The 17,772-nt window shown below is 35.2% G+C and overlaps 2 protein-coding genes across 5 annotated transcripts; one reads left to right on the top strand and one right to left on the bottom strand.

Moving 5' to 3' along the window:
• Positions 1-9,549: 9,549 nt before the first annotated feature.
• On the bottom strand, positions 9,550-12,960 carry LOC122315714 (isocitrate dehydrogenase [NAD] regulatory subunit 3, mitochondrial). Of its 2 annotated transcripts, none has more exons than XM_043131816.1 (4): positions 12,248-12,960; positions 11,567-11,794; positions 11,250-11,328; positions 9,550-10,118 (listed from the first exon to the last, which is right to left on the bottom strand). In XM_043131816.1, exons 1-4 carry the CDS (start codon positions 12,788-12,790, stop codon positions 9,841-9,843), a joined length of 1,128 nt encoding a protein of 375 aa, XP_042987750.1. In that variant the 5' UTR covers positions 12,791-12,960; the 3' UTR covers positions 9,550-9,840. The 2 variants fall into 2 exon arrangements, with proteins under 2 accessions (XP_042987750.1, XP_042987749.1); XM_043131815.1 differs by having other exon boundaries at positions 11,567-11,806; positions 12,248-12,957.
• Positions 12,961-13,439: 479 nt separating this feature from the next.
• LOC122315712 (pentatricopeptide repeat-containing protein At2g17670) lies at positions 13,440-17,390 on the top strand. Of its 3 annotated transcripts, none has more exons than XM_043131814.1 (2): positions 13,440-14,932; positions 15,347-15,592. In XM_043131814.1, the coding sequence occupies exon 1, from the start codon at positions 13,529-13,531 to the stop codon at positions 14,927-14,929; it is 1,401 nt and encodes a 466-aa protein (XP_042987748.1). In that variant the 5' UTR covers positions 13,440-13,528; the 3' UTR covers positions 14,930-14,932; positions 15,347-15,592. The 3 variants fall into 3 exon arrangements, with proteins under 3 accessions (XP_042987748.1, XP_042987747.1, XP_042987746.1); XM_043131813.1 differs by having other exon boundaries at positions 13,441-14,932; positions 15,342-15,592; XM_043131812.1 differs by lacking the exon at positions 15,347-15,592 and adding an exon at positions 16,792-17,390 and having other exon boundaries at positions 13,442-14,932.
• The last annotated feature ends 382 nt before the right edge of the window (positions 17,391-17,772 follow it).

Raw genomic sequence — 17,772 nt, forward strand, 5'->3', positions numbered from 1 at the left:
TAGTGCTTCTATCTTCATGTTAGACTCCAGAAGAAGCCGCTGAAGAATAGAAATATTCTTGTTGAGTTTGTCAACCCTACTAGTCTTGGACTGTAATCGCTGAGAAAATGCGACAATGGTTGATAAGTATCGGGTACCGAGACTCACAAGCTCGTAGATAATTTCATCATCTGACTTATTAGTCAGATCATGATTGTATTGCATTATAGCACCTACGGTAGAAGTAGAAGCGACTGGTGAACGAGGTACAGAATATCTCATATATTGGTTATGAGAAGATTGCTGAGCCATTGCAGAGTGAGAATACAGAAAGAGATTGCAGAGTAAGAATGCAGACTAAATTCAGAAAAGTGAAGAAGATGAGATGCGAAGGAAGATAAGTTGAACAATTATTTTATAGAGGAAATTATGACAAAGAGATGTAGCATCTCTCTACAAGAGACAAGAGATGTAGTATCATAGTTCTGCGGCGCCTGATAGCTACAGAAGAACGATGTAGTATCATAGCTGCGGCGCCTGACAGCTACAGAAAACTTGTAAAAATCCTATGGATCAGAGTTGTCTGGTCTAAAACAGAGGGCCACCATTTTTGTTGAAAAAAGAAACAAAGAGAGAGAGGTTAACGGCTTAATTTTGATAAATTGTCTACTGACTATGTTATTTAGAAGAACATTTAAAGTATATCACTTATGTTTTTCTAAGGCAATCGAGAGTTTACCATTGAAACCGAAGATCTTTGACATGGGTATGGCTGAAAAAACTCCGGGAGGTCAAATTCGCACCGTTTTCCACCAGAAAACCCTTTGAAGAGAGCAAAAAAGAGAAATTCAAAGAAGACAACGGCCAAAATCTCTTCGTACAGAGCTTTAGGGCAGGAGTTCATGAGAGAAACCCACATGCAATGTATTTGTGCTGAGAAGTGGATTTTCTCCCACCAAATGAAAACTAGGCATCCTTAAAGCGGTTTTTGGTTTTGCTTTTTGGTGAATTACGACTTGTTTGGATGCTCGACTAAGTCTGTCTTCGACCCGTTACATCCCTAGATTAATTACTCTACTCGCAACACCATCAGCATGATATAACATCATATTTAATACATTATGCTACGCAACACCATCAGCATGATATAACATCATATTTAATACATTATGCTACACATTCATTATATTTTCTTAAATTATCTATCTTTATTTTTTAAAACCAACAAATAGAATAGTACTTGTATTATTTTTCATTTTTTAATAATACTATGTAATATCATCAATTTATCTTAACGTCTGAGTGCACTTATATGAACATAAAAAAATTGAATAATATTTTTTCAAATAAGATAGAAAAAAACGTACCACAAAGTGAAGGACAAACAAAGGGAGAGTTTTGTTATATATAAATAAAATTACGTATTAATTTGCATATCAATAATTATTCTTTAATATTTAATATTTAAAATTTAAATTAATATTATTTTTAATAAAATTTACTTTTTGACAATTTCTCCCAGTCATGCATACCTAAAAATTTCTTCGACTATGTCTAGTTGGTGCGTTGTTGTCTTCCTATTCATGCATATATATATACATATATATCATTTTCAAAATAATTGTCGATCGCAAATTTCAAGATGTAGGTCCCCCCAACTATTTTTGTATCCATCCTCTGTCTCAACGTCTGCATCCACTCTTGATCCCTTCAACATTTGATTTCAACATTCTTTTGTATCGGTGATTATACGATGAGTCTCGTACACCACATATTTGATATTTTTATTTTTTAAATTCTTTTTAAAATTTTTTGGATTTATTTTTTTAAATTAATTTTTTTTATTTATTATTCATATACTAAATATTTAATAAAAAATTTAAAAATTTAAAAAATAGATGATATTTAGTATATTGAATGATGGATTTATATTTAAAATTATATATATATGTGGGCGCGTATTCAATTTTATTTTTTTATTTTTTTAATTCTCTTTTTCACACTAAGTATTGAGCGAGCTGCTTGCTTGGCATTGGCATAATAATTTCATTAAAAAAATATATTAATAATTTAAAATAATGAAGTTGAGATTATTTTATTGAATAAAAAGAAAAAAATCGGGCACAAAAATCTGTTAATTTATTAAAAGGGCAATATCTATATATATATATATTATATTGACTAAGTCAGGTGTACTCATGATTTGCTTTGAATTATTGCAATGGGCCTCTCAAGACTCAGGAGTCAAGAACCAAACGACGTGCGGAATTGTTGGCCAAGTTGACGCAAAAAAATGGTTTTATTGGTCTCGATCACTGTGATGCTGCTGTCACTGCAGCCATTGCCTAGACTAATCGACGAATCCAAGGGGGGGCAACGGGGGCCTGGCCTGCCTCACCAGTCACCAAGGTTTTCTATAATTTTTTTTCCTATTTTTTTCCTTAATTTTAAGTTATTATAAATTAAAAGGTAGATGATAATAAAGAAGGATTATAGCCTTAATTTTATGTGAATATAAATACTTCAACCATAGCAATGATCGAATTCAACCTTAAGCTAATAAAGAAGGATTATAGCCTTAATTTTATGTAAAAGGTAGACTAATTAATTAAACTCATGGTAGGAATTAAGAAACTCATACACATATGCATCACAGCTGGATGTTGCTAGGTAGCTAGCTAGCATGCATGTGCAGTAGACTATTATCCTTGATAGTTGAAAGCTTGAAAATTAATTAATTAATTAATGGTGATGGGGGATGATTAAGAGTGGTGTAGTAATAATAGTAGAATCAAGGTTAACGACAACCAAATATTTAATAAAAATAAAAAAATTAAAAAAATAGATGATATGTAGTATATGAAATGATGGATTTATATTTAAAAATTTAATTGGTTAACGAGTCCCAAATATAACAAGTTGCAGTTTGTTTTTTTTTTTTCCTCACTTAGTCTGTGAAGTGACTTTTTGCTTTTGAAAATGCTGCAGCCTGACCTCCTTTCATTCAAAACATAAAAGACGAAAAAGAGGAAAGACTTCATGAATCCATTTAATAAATGACAGATCATTTCAATTCGGGCTGCCCACTTGGGATACCCATACCCTGTTGCTTAATTGATATGGATTTGACACGAAATATTTAAATAATTAATAAATTCAAGATTAGATTTAATTAAACACGTTTCAGGTCAATAAAATATAACTCAGAGTATAGGGTTTGGACTTTGTGTTTGGGGTTCGAATAATTGAGTGGACCCCACTCGATTAGGAAACGTGCTGGTTGGAGATTGAAATAATTCAATAATTGCCCCCACTACTCATTTTTTTATTTTCCATTCTTTAACATGTCCCAAACGGCACAAATAAATAATCTTAAAATATCTTCACTAATGTATGACAGATTCACAGCGACAGTAACCTTATCCTGCCCAGAAAACAAAGTGCAACCTTATCCTTTGATTTTTTTTTTTCGCGTTCAAATGCAGGGATTACATTCACATATTTAAAACCAAATGAAATCATTAGCATATTAACTATTTTAAGGCACGTGATGGACACTTTTCTTAAAATAGATTTTTTTGTTTGTATTTATTTTAGACATGAGTGCAAGAGTTGGTGATGACTTTAAAAAAAAAACATAAATGTTTTAACAAATAAGAGATCACATATATATTAATTATTTCCAGATGTTATCATATAGATTAAAATATTTTTTTTATAATATCAGATAAGACCAGGCAGCAGTTCCTATGAAATCAAAATCGAACTATTTGGTAGATCTAACCTTGATTTATTTCTCATATTTTATCATTTAAACGTATTTTTGTCCGTTTGTTTCTCTGCTTGTTTGTTTCTGTGGGGCAATTTTATATCATATATATCATTTTCAAAATAATCGTCGATCGCAAATTTCAAGATGTCGGTCCCCCCAACTATTTTTGTATCCCTCCTCTGTCTCAACGTCTGCATCCACTCTTGATCCCTTCAACATTTGATTTCAACATTCTTTTGTATCGGTGATCATACGATGAGTCTCGTACACCACATATTTGATATTTTTATTTTTTAAATTCTTTTTTAAATTTTTTTGGATTTATTTTTTTAAATTAATTTAATTTTTTTATTTATTATTCATATACTAAATATTTAATAAAAAATTTAAAAATTTAAAAAATAGATGATATGTAGTATATTGAATGATGGATTTATATTTAAAATTATATATATATATATATGTGGGCGTGCAAGCAATTTTATTTTTTATTTTTTTAATTCTCTTTTTTACACTAAGTACAGAGCGAGTTGCTTGCTTGGCATTGGCAAGAGGTAGACCAATTAATTAAACTCACTGTAGGAATTAAGAAACTCATACATATATGCATCACAGCTGGATGTTGCTAGGTAGCTAGCTAGCATGCATGTGCAATAGACTATTACCCTTGATAGTTGAAAACTTGAAAATTAATTAATTAATTAATGGTGGTTCTTCTTTATTTTATTTTTTTTATATACAAGTAAAAATTTTACTACCAACTATAAGTTAAAAGGTTATAACTTAAAGTAAGATGTAGGTCCCCAACTATAAGTTAAAATTATACACGAAATATCTTTATAATTTTGATATGAGTCCACCAGCAAAGTGAAGAAACATTTTTTTTATAGAAGTACGAATAAAGAGGCAAATAAGTGAAAAACAATGAAACATCTAAAAGTTCGTGCATATATACCTACAACTACACTGTTACTTGCAAATTTGGGAAAAGCAAAGTCAACCTCGTAACATGTGCACCTGCAACATATCACTGTGAGTTGAGCAAACTTTGGAAGCGCATAACCTACAAGAGTAAAACAACCAGTTCAAGTTTTATACATCTACAACTTTAAACGTCAATCACAACTTAGAATCCCATGAACAAGAGACTTATGCAAATGAAGGTGTGTCAAGATATCGAGTTTTACACTTCTTGTTCTTCCTTCTCTCCTATCTTCTTAGGAATCACACATTAATTCTCAGGTAAAAGATGGTTTTGAGCCTATGCTCCAAGATATGTTTAAACATATTTTCCTTTGAAGTTTGAACTCAATCTTTAAGCTGATACTCTCCCAAAGGCTCATTGTGGCATATTGAAACAAACTTCCATGAAGGGGCCGTAGAACTTTTGAAATAAAAGGAAGTTCATTGACTCATTTAATTTTTTTGGTAAGTACTTCCGTTATGATTTTTCTTAAAAAAAATTGCAAATAATAAAAAACAGAGGATCTAATACCTACAGCCCTGGCCCTCCAAGATATGTTCCTTACAACTTAAGCCAGCTTAATTCTGCCTTGTACAAGTATCCAAATCCTTTTCTTTTCAAAGTTTGAATGACAGCTTAACCATCTGAATGAGTTGTAACCAGCACATCAGACCTGAGTCAACTCACAGCTTCTCCTCCAGCAGTACTGTCACCGGCACCTTCTTCGGTTACAAGAAAGGCCGAGTCATCTTCTGCCTGCAAGATGACACCAGAAGCTCGCCTCTTCTGTTGCTGGAATTCGTTGTCCCCACCGCCTACCTTGCCTGAGAGATGCAGCACGGCGTTCTGAGAATTGCTCTCGAGTGTGGGAGACAAAAGGAGATGATGATCAGGTCCAGCTCCTCCTCCATGAGCTCCACCGCCGTCTCCAGCTGCTCGCTCTTCAACGTGACTGTTTGGTCCATGTACTACAACGGCAGGAAGGTTGGGTTTGCAATAAGGCGTCAGATGACTGCGAGCGACGTGGCGGTGCTGAAGCAGATGCAGATGGTCTCTGTTCGAGCGGGTGTTCTGCCAGCAGTTGGGCCGAACAAGGCCGAGGTGGATGGGGATGGCGATGGTGACCTCTTGTACCTAAGAGTCAGGTTTGAGCGAGTCGTTGGCTCTGTGTATCTGCTCCTAAAAATCAAACTCGCCCATCATATCAAAATTACACAATCTTTATCATTCTTCAAGTAAGAAAAAACACAAAAATGAAAGAAAATAGAAGAAGACTAAGAAGAAAGCGGTCGTAGAGGAGGTAAAAGTTGATGGAGATTCTATGAAGAGGAATAAACGAAGAGAGAGAGAGAGAGAGAGAGAGAGAGAGAGAGAGAGAGAGAGAGAGAGAGAGAGAGAGAGAGAGAGAGAGAGAGAGAGAGAGAGGTTCAGCAAGATGGGGAGTGGAGACAAAGAGATAAGAGAGAAGAGAGAGACGAAGAGAAGAAGAATCGAAAAAAATAGAAAAGTAAAAAGAGAAAGAAAAAGGACAAAAAAGACTAAACACACGGAAAGAGTGAAGACATCAGATACACAGAAACGAAATGAGAATATATTGCTCATTCCTGTAGAAGCGGGATAGGCGCTTATTATTATAGAGAGATATTAATTTTGAGCCTTAATCCTAATTTGAAATTTTTAAGAGATTTACAATATTACTCTATAACTTTAATGTGAACTTGTTCCCTTTTTGCTCATGCTTGTTTCCTTGATGTTTTTAACTTCATTGTGTAGACAACTTGAGTTTGAGACTCCTTTATTCTTTGAATTCATTTATTATCATCAAAATCCATGTGTAGATATATAATTATACAGAATTTGAAACCTTGGATTCAACATAAGTGATTATTTACATTAAAAGAAGGCCACATAAGGTTAATATATATATGTTCAGGAAATTAAAACTTAAATATTGTCATCATAGATTAATTGAGATAAAATACAAAGATGTAACCAAGCGTTTGGTTACACAAAATTAGTTTACACAAAACTGGTTTACATACAAACTGAGATGGCTGGTAACTAAACCATGTTAAACTTTTTTCATATTATTAACTTTAGGAAAATACTACTATCACAGAGAATACTTACCAAAATTTTCTACCGATTTTTAATTTTATATTTTTTTAATTTTTGTTTTTACTTAGTGACTTTTTGAGAGACTTTTTTTAAAACTTTAATAAAAAAAAATGAGCATTTTTTAATTCTAAATTCACTCATGCAGCATTGAGAAAATAAAGGAAGAAAAAGCATACCCAATGCTGCCGAGATTCAAGATGAGGAACAATTAGAAACACATGGAGAATTTTTTTTTTTTTTTTTTAAAGAAAGCAAAAATGAAACGAAAATATTGAGTTTTGATATTTGAAGCGGATTCAATCTAACAAATGAAGCAATAAGATCGTAAATGTAAATAGACAATAATACTTAAGGCGGTGAAGGAAAACGACGAGAAGTTATTGAATTTGAAGATAAAGTGGGGATAAAATTGAAAAGACCAAAATAATTAGAATGTAATTTAAGAGTAGAAGTAAGGGTAAAATTGAAAAAATAATTTCAGCAAAAATACTGTAGCAGCATGATTCACACTTATATAAATAATAGATATATATATTAAGATTGTGTTTGATTGTTGAAAAAATTTATTATTTTTTTAATTTTTATAAAAAATTAAACTCATTTCAATCTATTTCATATATTCGAATATATATCTTAACCTATTTATATTTAAACATATCTTAATAAGATCTATAAAATATTATTATTTATAAATTAACTTAAATAATTTGAAATCACCTTAACATCTAAACGCAGCTAAGCATACAGAGAATCCCGTCATTGGAACTGTAAAATGCAGCAATGAATGATTATGCATTATCAGGACATTAGAAGCCAGGATTAATGCACAAAAAAATAATTAAAAAATGGTGAAAGATAAGCGGAGAGAGAATTTAAGGGTTACATTTTTACTATTTTCAATTGTTATTAAATATAAAATATAAATCACTATTTGTTAGTGAATGGGAAAAAAATGGAAATACAATCAATCAACTATACTAATTGATTTATACAATAAACTAATTAAAAAAAATGTTAGTATGACTTTCAAATGTGCTCACTTATATATTTTTATTTTTTTATTTTTCTTAATGGTTAAGAAAGTGACTATTAATGAATTTAAATATTTTTTTCTTAATGGTTAAAGATGTTTAAAAAATGCTTAAAAGAAAAAAAAAAAAAAAAAAACTATTTCCGTTAGTGTTCATATATGGGGTTTACATTTGGTGTGCACTCTAGCATTGCTTATAAACTAAATATGACAGAGAATAAGTACTCATATTACCATAGATATACTAAAAGATTATAAATATATTTTATCATAAGTATGGTAATATTCTAACATTTCCTCAAACTTAGGATGATAATTAAGACTTCATCTTGAGTTTAGAAATAAGATTATGTTCCCGGACGACCCAATAGAATGTTTTTGTGGTGCATAGCGCAAGTGGGCAATGGAAAGAAAACTACTGTAAGTGGCACATGGAGAGCATGGAAGAAAATCAATATACGAGATTGATGATGAAAAAGAGGGCAACAATTCTTTTAGTACATAGAAAGCCTCTGGAGAACATGCAGTGAATAGAAAAGAATATCAAATAACACGTTAAATTTGAGACTTATTACATACAAAAAAAAAATGCTGCAAGAGACAAGAATGTGGAAGCAAGTTGATATATATGATTGATGATGAAAAATAGAGAAATGATTCGTGAATTGTTTAGGAAGCCTCTGGAAGATGTGTAATGAATGAAAAATAATACATTGAATACGAGACTTATCACAAATGTGAAAAAAATGTTGCAAGAGACAAGACATGGAAGTCAGTGGCTTTGGTACCAAAATGTTAAAGACAATTCATACATTCAATTGGTGGTTTGATATGAGAACAATCAGAGTGAAAAATAGATGCAACTAGCATGTAAAGAACCGTATCTGTTAAGTGCTAAAAGATTGTTAAACTAAACGTAGTGTGTTATGTAAATAGCAAAATGAAGGAACATGCCTACAACAAGAAGATGAAGTACAAATACAAACGATTTGATGAGAGATACCAAGATCGGATATACTCTAATACCATGTAAAAATAAAATATAATAGAAAAGGAGATGGAGAAGAGAGGAGAGTGAGAGAATTTGAGGGCTACATCTTTGTTATTCTTAATTGTCATTGAATATAAGACACAAATCTCTATCTATAAGTGTGTCTAATGAGGTCAACGAAAGGATGAAAATATAATAAATCAATGATACTAATTGATTTATACAATATTGTAATCTTAAGAAAAATGCTTCTTAAGTTTTGACACTATTTGAGGATTTCGGTTAAGAGAAAAATAGACACATGAAATAAGTTTTACAATATTAATTACCGTGCTATATATTTTTCAATTGACATTAAATATTTAATAAATATTGTGAGTTATATATCTCTCTCTCTTATTTGGGGTGTACAAACTTGAAGGGATAGCAACACTAAGTTAATGGACTCATATGGCAAGTAACTCAATTAATTTTTAAAAAGGGGAAAACAAAGTTGATGGATCTAATACTATTCTATTCTGAATTCTAGACCTAGAACATAAACGGCATAACATTGATCTTGATCTTTCTAGTTTTTTCTAGAACAGAAAATTAAGCTCGAAAAAATATTTGGGACGTTACAACTTTTTGTTTTTGTTTTTTTAATTTGAAGCATTTGTCGATTGGGGAAAAAAAAAAGGGGTTCTCATCCATGCTTGCCACAACTTTTATTGCATTAGAATAAAATGTGGATTTCATCACAACAGAGACAGCAAAGCTAAAGGTCACTTCACTGATTTTTCTCACTTAAAACTCATCACTGTCCCTTTTTGAGTGATGTTATTTATCATTTCAACGGTGTCAGAGGAAAATGAATCACCAATGTGTATGAAAAGGGGAAAAAAAAAAAAAAAAAGAATATAGGGAGGTAAGAACTCCAAGCAAAGTCAAAAAATTGTACTTAGTCAGGAAAGGCAATGGTAATTAGTCATTGAGTATGTATGTCCTCAGTCAGTCAAGGCGGCAATAACTGCATCGGCAACTTCTTCAGTCGAGCTGTGTCCACCAAGGTCTCTTGTCCGGTACTTGCCTTCTAATATGACTTGTTTGACAGCAGTTTCTAGTCGATCAGCAAATGAAGGAAACTGGAGATGTCTCAGCATCATGGCTGACGAGAGAAGCAGGGCTACTGGATTTGCTTTCTTTTGTTCCACAAGTTCCTCATTGCCCACGTTTCCTGCTGATGCGCCTTGCTCAAAGATTGCATGATCAGCGCCAACATTGCCTGCAACATTACCCATTTGTGGAACATAAGCAGCAAAATATATTTCCAACGCATGGACAGTTTCATTCTTATCACAATACCATAGACAATCACCTCCCTCAAAAGAATTTACCCAAAAAGAAGAATCAATCCTCATCATATCTTGCTATGAGATGTGAAATATATTCTCTCTAAAAAAAATTGGAAGTATATTTTCAACTAAAATGGGGAAGTTCACTGGATGAAGCTACATAAGAAGCACAATAAATTCCTTTCTACTGAGAAACCCCAACTAAAATTTTCGTTTTTTGAAACTGGAAACCAAGATAAGTGCACAAATTCTCTTCTTTTCAGATCAGATGTAGTAACCAGGAAACAGTTATTCCAAACCGTCAACATTAATTTTGCTACATGCCCAAACAGCCTACTCCAAACATGTACTTCTCTTAATCAGAAATATTTGTTACACTCACCTTCAAACTTTATCTACATTTCAAGGATCCTTGTTCGCTTCCTATATATACTTTATTCTAACATATACTATACCCGTTGAGCTGGACTCAGGTGCAGTTGTCTGACACACTTACTTATCAAAAAAAAAAAAAAGTTGTCTGACACACTCAATCTTTACACATATAGGGACTACAATTTATTTGATGGAGAACACTTTCACACTAATCTGCAAGCAGTCTAATAATGATATTTTCCTGTATTGCAAAAGATGTCATGCATCACAAACTAAAGGCTTTATGTGACCGCTTACACTGCAGAAAAGGTTTCCCTACCCAAAATCAGGCAATAGGTTCCACCTAGCTAGGAGATCTAGGCATAAGTGTGCAGATACAAATGGAATAATTTTGCAGCCGTTTTTTCACTCCTTACATTTTATACAATGTGCATATATATATATATATATATATCTGTACATATATCATATATGAGGCCATCCATGTGTGTCAAATAAGATCTTTTACTAAAGTGCTTCGGAATGAATTTACCACTTCTGTAGAATTAGCTTAGCAAGATCAAGTTGTTAGAGGTTTAAAATTTTCATATGTTCGTAACAATTTGGTTGACCAGATACATCAAGGATAAGAAGCAGAAGACAACATATGAATAGGAACTCTGAAATTAAAATATATGTGGACATACCTCCCGGCATGACTCCTGTGCCACCAGCGATACCAGCGGCTGTGTTTGAAACTAGATTACCGTAAAGATTTGGTGTTACCTGCAAAATGTAAACCAGCCAGCATTCACTACAAAAGCCTTTCTGGCTATTTGATAAGATAACTACTCACATGATACTTGGATTAAAAAAAAAAAGGAGATAAAATGACCAAAAGTTATCTATAACATTCTCCAATCCATGCAGAACTAAGTTACTAACCTAAACTAGACAGTAAGCAGACAAGCAAACTAAGATAAACTACAGCATTGTTTGACGAAAAATAAGAAAATTCACTTACCATGACATCAAATTGCTCCGGCTTTGAAACAAGTTGCATGCAGCAGTTGTCCACAATAATCTCATTGTACTGGATCCCGGGATATTTAGTTGCAACCTCTCTACAGGATTCTAAGAACAGACCATCGGCAAGCTTCATAATGTTTGCTTTGTGAACGGCAGTCACTTTCTTTCTGTTGTTTAAGTAAGCATACTCGAACGCGTACTTTGCGATTCGCTCCGAACAGAACTTTGTTATCACCTAACAAGAAATTTAGCTTGATGTACAAACATAACTTCCAACCACGCAAAATATCGAACAATCACAATCACGCAGAAGTTAAAAAGTTAAAAATATAAAGTCAACATGTAAAATCAAAATTTAATGCCAGTTTAGGGAAAAAAAAATCAAAATTTAATGCCAGTTAAGGAAAAAATAATCAAACTTTAATGCCAACTTAGGAAAAAACAAAATTTAATGTCGGGCGAATACTCGATGCGGATACCCATAAAATCCAGTAATTATAATAAAAAAATTTTAATTGATTGATTCCAATTTGGCTATTTTATCATACAATCTAGTGACCACTAATGAATTATGGAAAAATCACATATCAAAATCTGAAATTTTTAATCAACTAAAACAATAACTGGGATTTTTCTGCCATGTGATGATAGAAAGAAATTACAGAAGAGAGAATACCTTAAGGCTTTCGACGACGCCAGGAACGACCTCGTGCTCGAGGCCCGAGTACTCGCCCTCGGTATTCTCCCTGATGACCACGATATCCACGTTCTCGTGGCGCGTGGGAAGCCCTGGGAGATTGAAGCAATTGACAAGCGAAGCGTAGAGATCGAGCTCCTTTCTGAGCTGGACGTTGAGCGAGTTCACGCCGCCTCCCACGGGCGTGGCCAACCCGCCCTTGAGGCAAATCTTGTTCTTCTTGATCGACTCGATCACCTCCTCGGGAACCTTCTTCATGTCCCCATGCACCTCGTATCGCTCGAAGTACACAGGTGCGTGCATCGCCTTCATCACACGCTCGACGGTGCCGGTCACCACAGGTCCGATCCCGTCACCAGGGATCAAGGTCACGCAGCGTGGAGTGCCGTCTCCGGGTCGAGGCATGTAAGTTACCGACCGGGTCTGGCTGAGGATTGATGGACACCGCGGTGGAGGTGGCGGCGGCGATGATATCAGATTCGAGAGGACCTTGTTTAGGGCCGGTATCGATCTTTTCGCCATGGAGCTTTGAGATGATTCGGGTCGGATATTTAGGAACCTGCAGCTAGGTTATCTAGGGACTGCGGTGACACGGTCTCTTATGGAGGAATCCCACGGGTAAGTGAAGCCGAAGGGCTGCGTAATGCGTAGTGCGTTTAAAAAACGAAGAGGGTGCGTGGTGGAGCTGGGCAACTATTCGAATGCTACGTGTTAGGGTTTCATTGGTGGATGACGGTCCATTTTTTATATACCTTCTTTCCGGTCCGATTCTAGAAAATTATATTAAAAATGATTTTTTTTTTTTTATCAATTACTATTAAAAAATAAATCTTAAAATATAATAATAATAATAATAATAAGAACATAAATAATAATGCTTTTTATTATTTGATAAATAAAAATTTATCTAAGGCTTATATAGTATTTTTTACCAAAAACAAAGAAACTTTTTGAAAAAACTGATTTTTCATTAATCAGAAGATTTTACATTAATCAACGAGATTAATGGGTCGGGCCTCCTCTGAAGGCCTGCTTTAGCTTGCTTCTTTTATGAACTAAAGCAGGCCTTGAGAGGAGCCAGGAGGGGAAAAAAGGCCCAAACAAACGGAAAGGAGCCCCCAACCCGATCGAAATGGGTCGGGGCTTCCATTTTCTTCTGAAAAGCTTACTTGTAAATCTGAAACCCTGCAAAAACCCTATAGAACTCTGATCAGGACCGAACTGAATCAGCAAAGCATTTGAAAGAAGAAGAAACCGGAAATGGGAAAGCTCCCACCATCGCTGCGTTCGGCAATTTCAACCACGCTCATGAAAAAGCAATCTTCACTTGTTCCCGCAGAGTCCCCAGTCCCACCTCCCAAATCCCATCACTTTCCCAAAAAACCTACCAGGAAAACCCCATCACAACTCTCCCGGAAAACCCAAGAGGATATCCCAACAGCCCTCTTCAAAACCCCGAACCTCTCGGACGCCAAGAAGCTCTTCAACTCCCTCATCTCCACAACCAAAACTCCACTCGACCTTCGATTCCACAACTCTCTACTCCAATCCTACGCCTCAATCTCCGCCCTCCAAGACTCCATCTCTCTCCTCCGTCACATGATCAAGTCCCATCCTTCCCTCTCACCCGACCGATCCACTTACCACATCTTGCTCACACAGGCCTGCAAAGCACCCGATGCCACCCTCGCCTCCGTGCACCAGACCCTTAATCTTATGCTCACCAATGGGCTCAGTCCTGATAAGTTCACCTCTGATATTGCAGTCCGGTCGCTTAGCTTGGCGGGACGAATGGAGCATGCGATCGAATTGGTAAAGGAATTATCGTCAAAACACACTAAGCCTGATACTTATACGTATAACTTTCTCGTTAAACATCTCTGTAAGTCGAGGTCATTGAGTATGGTTTACGATTTTATTGAAGAAATGCGAAACAATTTCGATTTGAAACCTGATCTTGTTACTTACACAATCCTGATTGATAATGTATGTAATACCAAGAATCTCCGCGAGGCACTGAGGTTGGTGGGTGTGCTCAATGAGGAGGGGTTTAAACCTGATTGCTTTGTATACAACACTATTATGAAGGGTTACTGTATGTTGAGTAGGGGGAATGAGGCAATTGGGGTTTATAATAAAATGAAGGAGGAAGGTGTGGAGCCTGATATTGTTACTTATAACACTTTGATTTTTGGGTTATCAAAGTCCGGGCGGGTGAAGGAAGCTAGGAAGTTTTTGGGTATTATGGAGGAAAAGGGTCATCTCCCAGATGCTGTGACGTACACTTCACTTATGAATGGGATGTGTCGGCAGGGGGATGCATTGGGTGCTTTGGCATTGTTAGGAGGGATGGAAGCAAAGGGCTGTAGTCCAAATTCGTGCACTTATAGCACATTGCTTCATGGATTGTGCAAGTCAAGACTGCTGGAAAAGGCACTTGAACTTTATGCGGTGATGAAATCAGGGGATATGAAGCTTGAGACGGCGGCTTACGCTACCTTTGTGAGGGCACTTTGTAGGGAAGGGAGGATAGCAGAAGCTTATGAGGTGTTTGATTATGTGGTTGAGAGTAAGAGTTTAACAGATGTTGCTGCTTACACAACCTTGGAAAGTACACTTAAATGGGTAAAGAAAGCTAAAGAACAAGGCCATGCTATCTAACTGGTAAGTCTTTCAATTCTTTAAAAAAATATGTTTGTTTTTGTGTTATGAGAAGGAGTTGGGTTCAAATGAGATACCACAAGTCTGAGATTGAACAAATGTGATTACTAATTGATAAATAAATTGTTTCAAATTCATTTCTAATCAATGCAGAGATTGCTAATACATTAAAAAGGAGTTTTTTTTTTTTTTTTTTTGTGGGTATTTTGGAACTTATGGTTAAATGGGTTGATCTGGAGATTTGACAATGGTTGAGAGTAGTGCACTTATTACCTCTTGATGTCCGTGTTTTGGGTGAGTGAAGCTTGGATGCCATCCCTTTTATGTTTAATGCTATTCCTTGTTATTAGATGACCATTTAACACGCTACTTTTTGCTTCCTTACTTAGGAAATGTTTATTGGATTTTGCAGTACAGTTTTCTATGCATCATAAGCACAAGTGGCAGAGTATATTCAAAGGAGTCAAATAAAAAACAGCCTATCAATATGTAGAGACCTCAGTGGTTAAGTAAATCATCTCACCTTCAATCCAACAATTGGGAGAGAATCAATAGATTACTGAACAAAACTTGTATCACTTCATAACTTCATTTTAATATTTTGTAATGGTCATTATTCTTTTATATAAGTTGACTTCTGATTGTGGAAGCATGGTTCCTCTACCATAAGTGAGGACAATTAATAAAGCTGGGGGTACCGTCCCTTTTCTCTAAAAAAAAGATTGAGGAACATGGATCATTATTTTGGTAAAGTATAGATGCAAACGTCATTAAGGGCAAAACTGTTTTGTTTTTGTTTTTCACGTCCATATTTTTTGTAATGACCTTGGTCCAATCTATGTCCTTTTTTTTTTATACGTAAACGATAGTATTAAAATGAATAGGCATAGCCCAAGTAAAACAAGAAGTTATACAAGAGATAAACCTATCTAAGATGCTAAAGAAGACAAAAGGAAATCGTGCATATTTTGGCCATTAAAATTTACAGCAATGGCCCAAAGGACAAGAGAGGTGAAGAAAAAAGAGCGAAGCTCCACTAGAGTGCGCTCTTTGTCTTCGAAAGTCCGCTCATTCCGCTCTCGCCATATGCACCACATAACACAGATTGGAACCATTTTCCACACGGCTTTGATCTGTGGTGGTCCACCCGGCATCCCCCAACTGGCCAATAACTCAGTCACCGTAGCAGGCATCACCCAACTTAAACCGATTCTGTTAAACACTTCGCACCACAAAGCTCTAGCTGTCTCACAATGTAACAACAGATGATCGACGGTCTCTCCAGCCTTCTTACACATACAACACCAGTCTGCAATAATTACCCGGCGCTTTCGCAGAATCCAATCTATGTCCTAGCTTGCCTTTTTGGTTCTCTAATTTTGTTAGTGCCGCTGTGTATTTTAGTTTCCCTTCTCTTTATTCATTCCTCTAGTTAATCTTTGTTATTTATGTATTATATTCATCTTCTAAGGAAGGTCCAATCCATGTCTCTGCCTATATTCCAAAATCATTGGTACAATTGAAGTTATTTGGAATAATTATAAGTGCAAGAACTATCTCCTAAGTGACATGGGATCCCTATTTAATACATTCCTGTACTCAATCTGGGGTGTTACACCTTCTTTACTTCTCATGCTAATTCTTAGCAAAACTTAGACATGGTTGTGGGTTTGTACCCTATTGCAGTGAGTGCTTCGAGGTTAAATTTTAATGAAGTAACACCAGTTTATGTTGATGCACGTTGCCAGTTTCCATATATGTTGTGCTTCAAGGAGAGCTGTTACATGTTTCTCTTCCTGATGAAAAATTATTGAAATGTCCTCTTCCTCTAATTCTTGGCTGTCATGCTGAGGCTGTTGTAGGTTCTGTTGTTGATTTGAGTTGTCATGAGCATTTCTTGTCAAAAGAAGAAGAATGCACCTGTGTTACATTAGCATATATTCAGGCTGTCTGTGGTGGAGCCCAATTCCTCTTTCAGCAATATTACACCTGGTACCTGTGGAAATAAGTGCCCTCATTGGAAGGTACCGAACTTGAAGCTGTTGTCCAGCAGATCTATGGTACTATCCCTTATGGAGAGGACTTGCAGCAGTATGGTTTAATGAATTGAGAGAGCAATATGGCCAACTTGGTCACATGGTGCACAAGGAGACATTGCAAAGGTGGAAGGTCATCCTCTTCAATTCACGTGTTACTGAATTTTCTTAGCAGGCTTAAATACACATGAATATGAATGGAAACCTTGAATCTTGACTTTGACCAAAAATGAGCCGGTGGTGTACGTTTCTTTGGCTTCATTTGTCCAACTCCACCACAAGTGATTAAAGACTGTCTGTGTTCAATCGGTTCACACATTTAGTTTTTTAAATGCCAGCAAGAGAATAAAACTCCTGCAAATCTGTAGTTTTTTAATTAGAATTCTGTCGGAGAATAAAATTTCTTATCTGAGGTAGCTTCTAAATGCCATGTCCAGCTAATTTTATGGATACAGAAGTATTGTAGCAGATGCCATGCCAAGGTGGCCTTCCTGTACAATAGGCTTAATTTATGATAATAAGCTTTCTTAGGGATGAGAATTAAGAATATATAACAGCAAGAGAAATTAGCTTGTCTCCAATCCAATAAACAAAAGCATTCCTGTCTCCCCGTATACCTTATGGTACAGGTCTATACGGAATTCACTGCCTACTCAAAAACGGCTTTCGTTTTTCTTATACTTGTCATGGCAAACCTAGATTCTTGGTTCTGAAGTCTATTACTGTTATGCTAAATCTTGTCTAAGACTTGTCGTTTTTCATTTTCTATATATAGTTATTTAAAATGACACAATCATGCATTGCCAG

This window comes from Carya illinoinensis, chromosome 7, assembly GCF_018687715.1.
Source record: "Carya illinoinensis cultivar Pawnee chromosome 7, C.illinoinensisPawnee_v1, whole genome shotgun sequence".
NCBI lineage: Eukaryota > Viridiplantae > Streptophyta > Magnoliopsida > Fagales > Juglandaceae > Carya > Carya illinoinensis.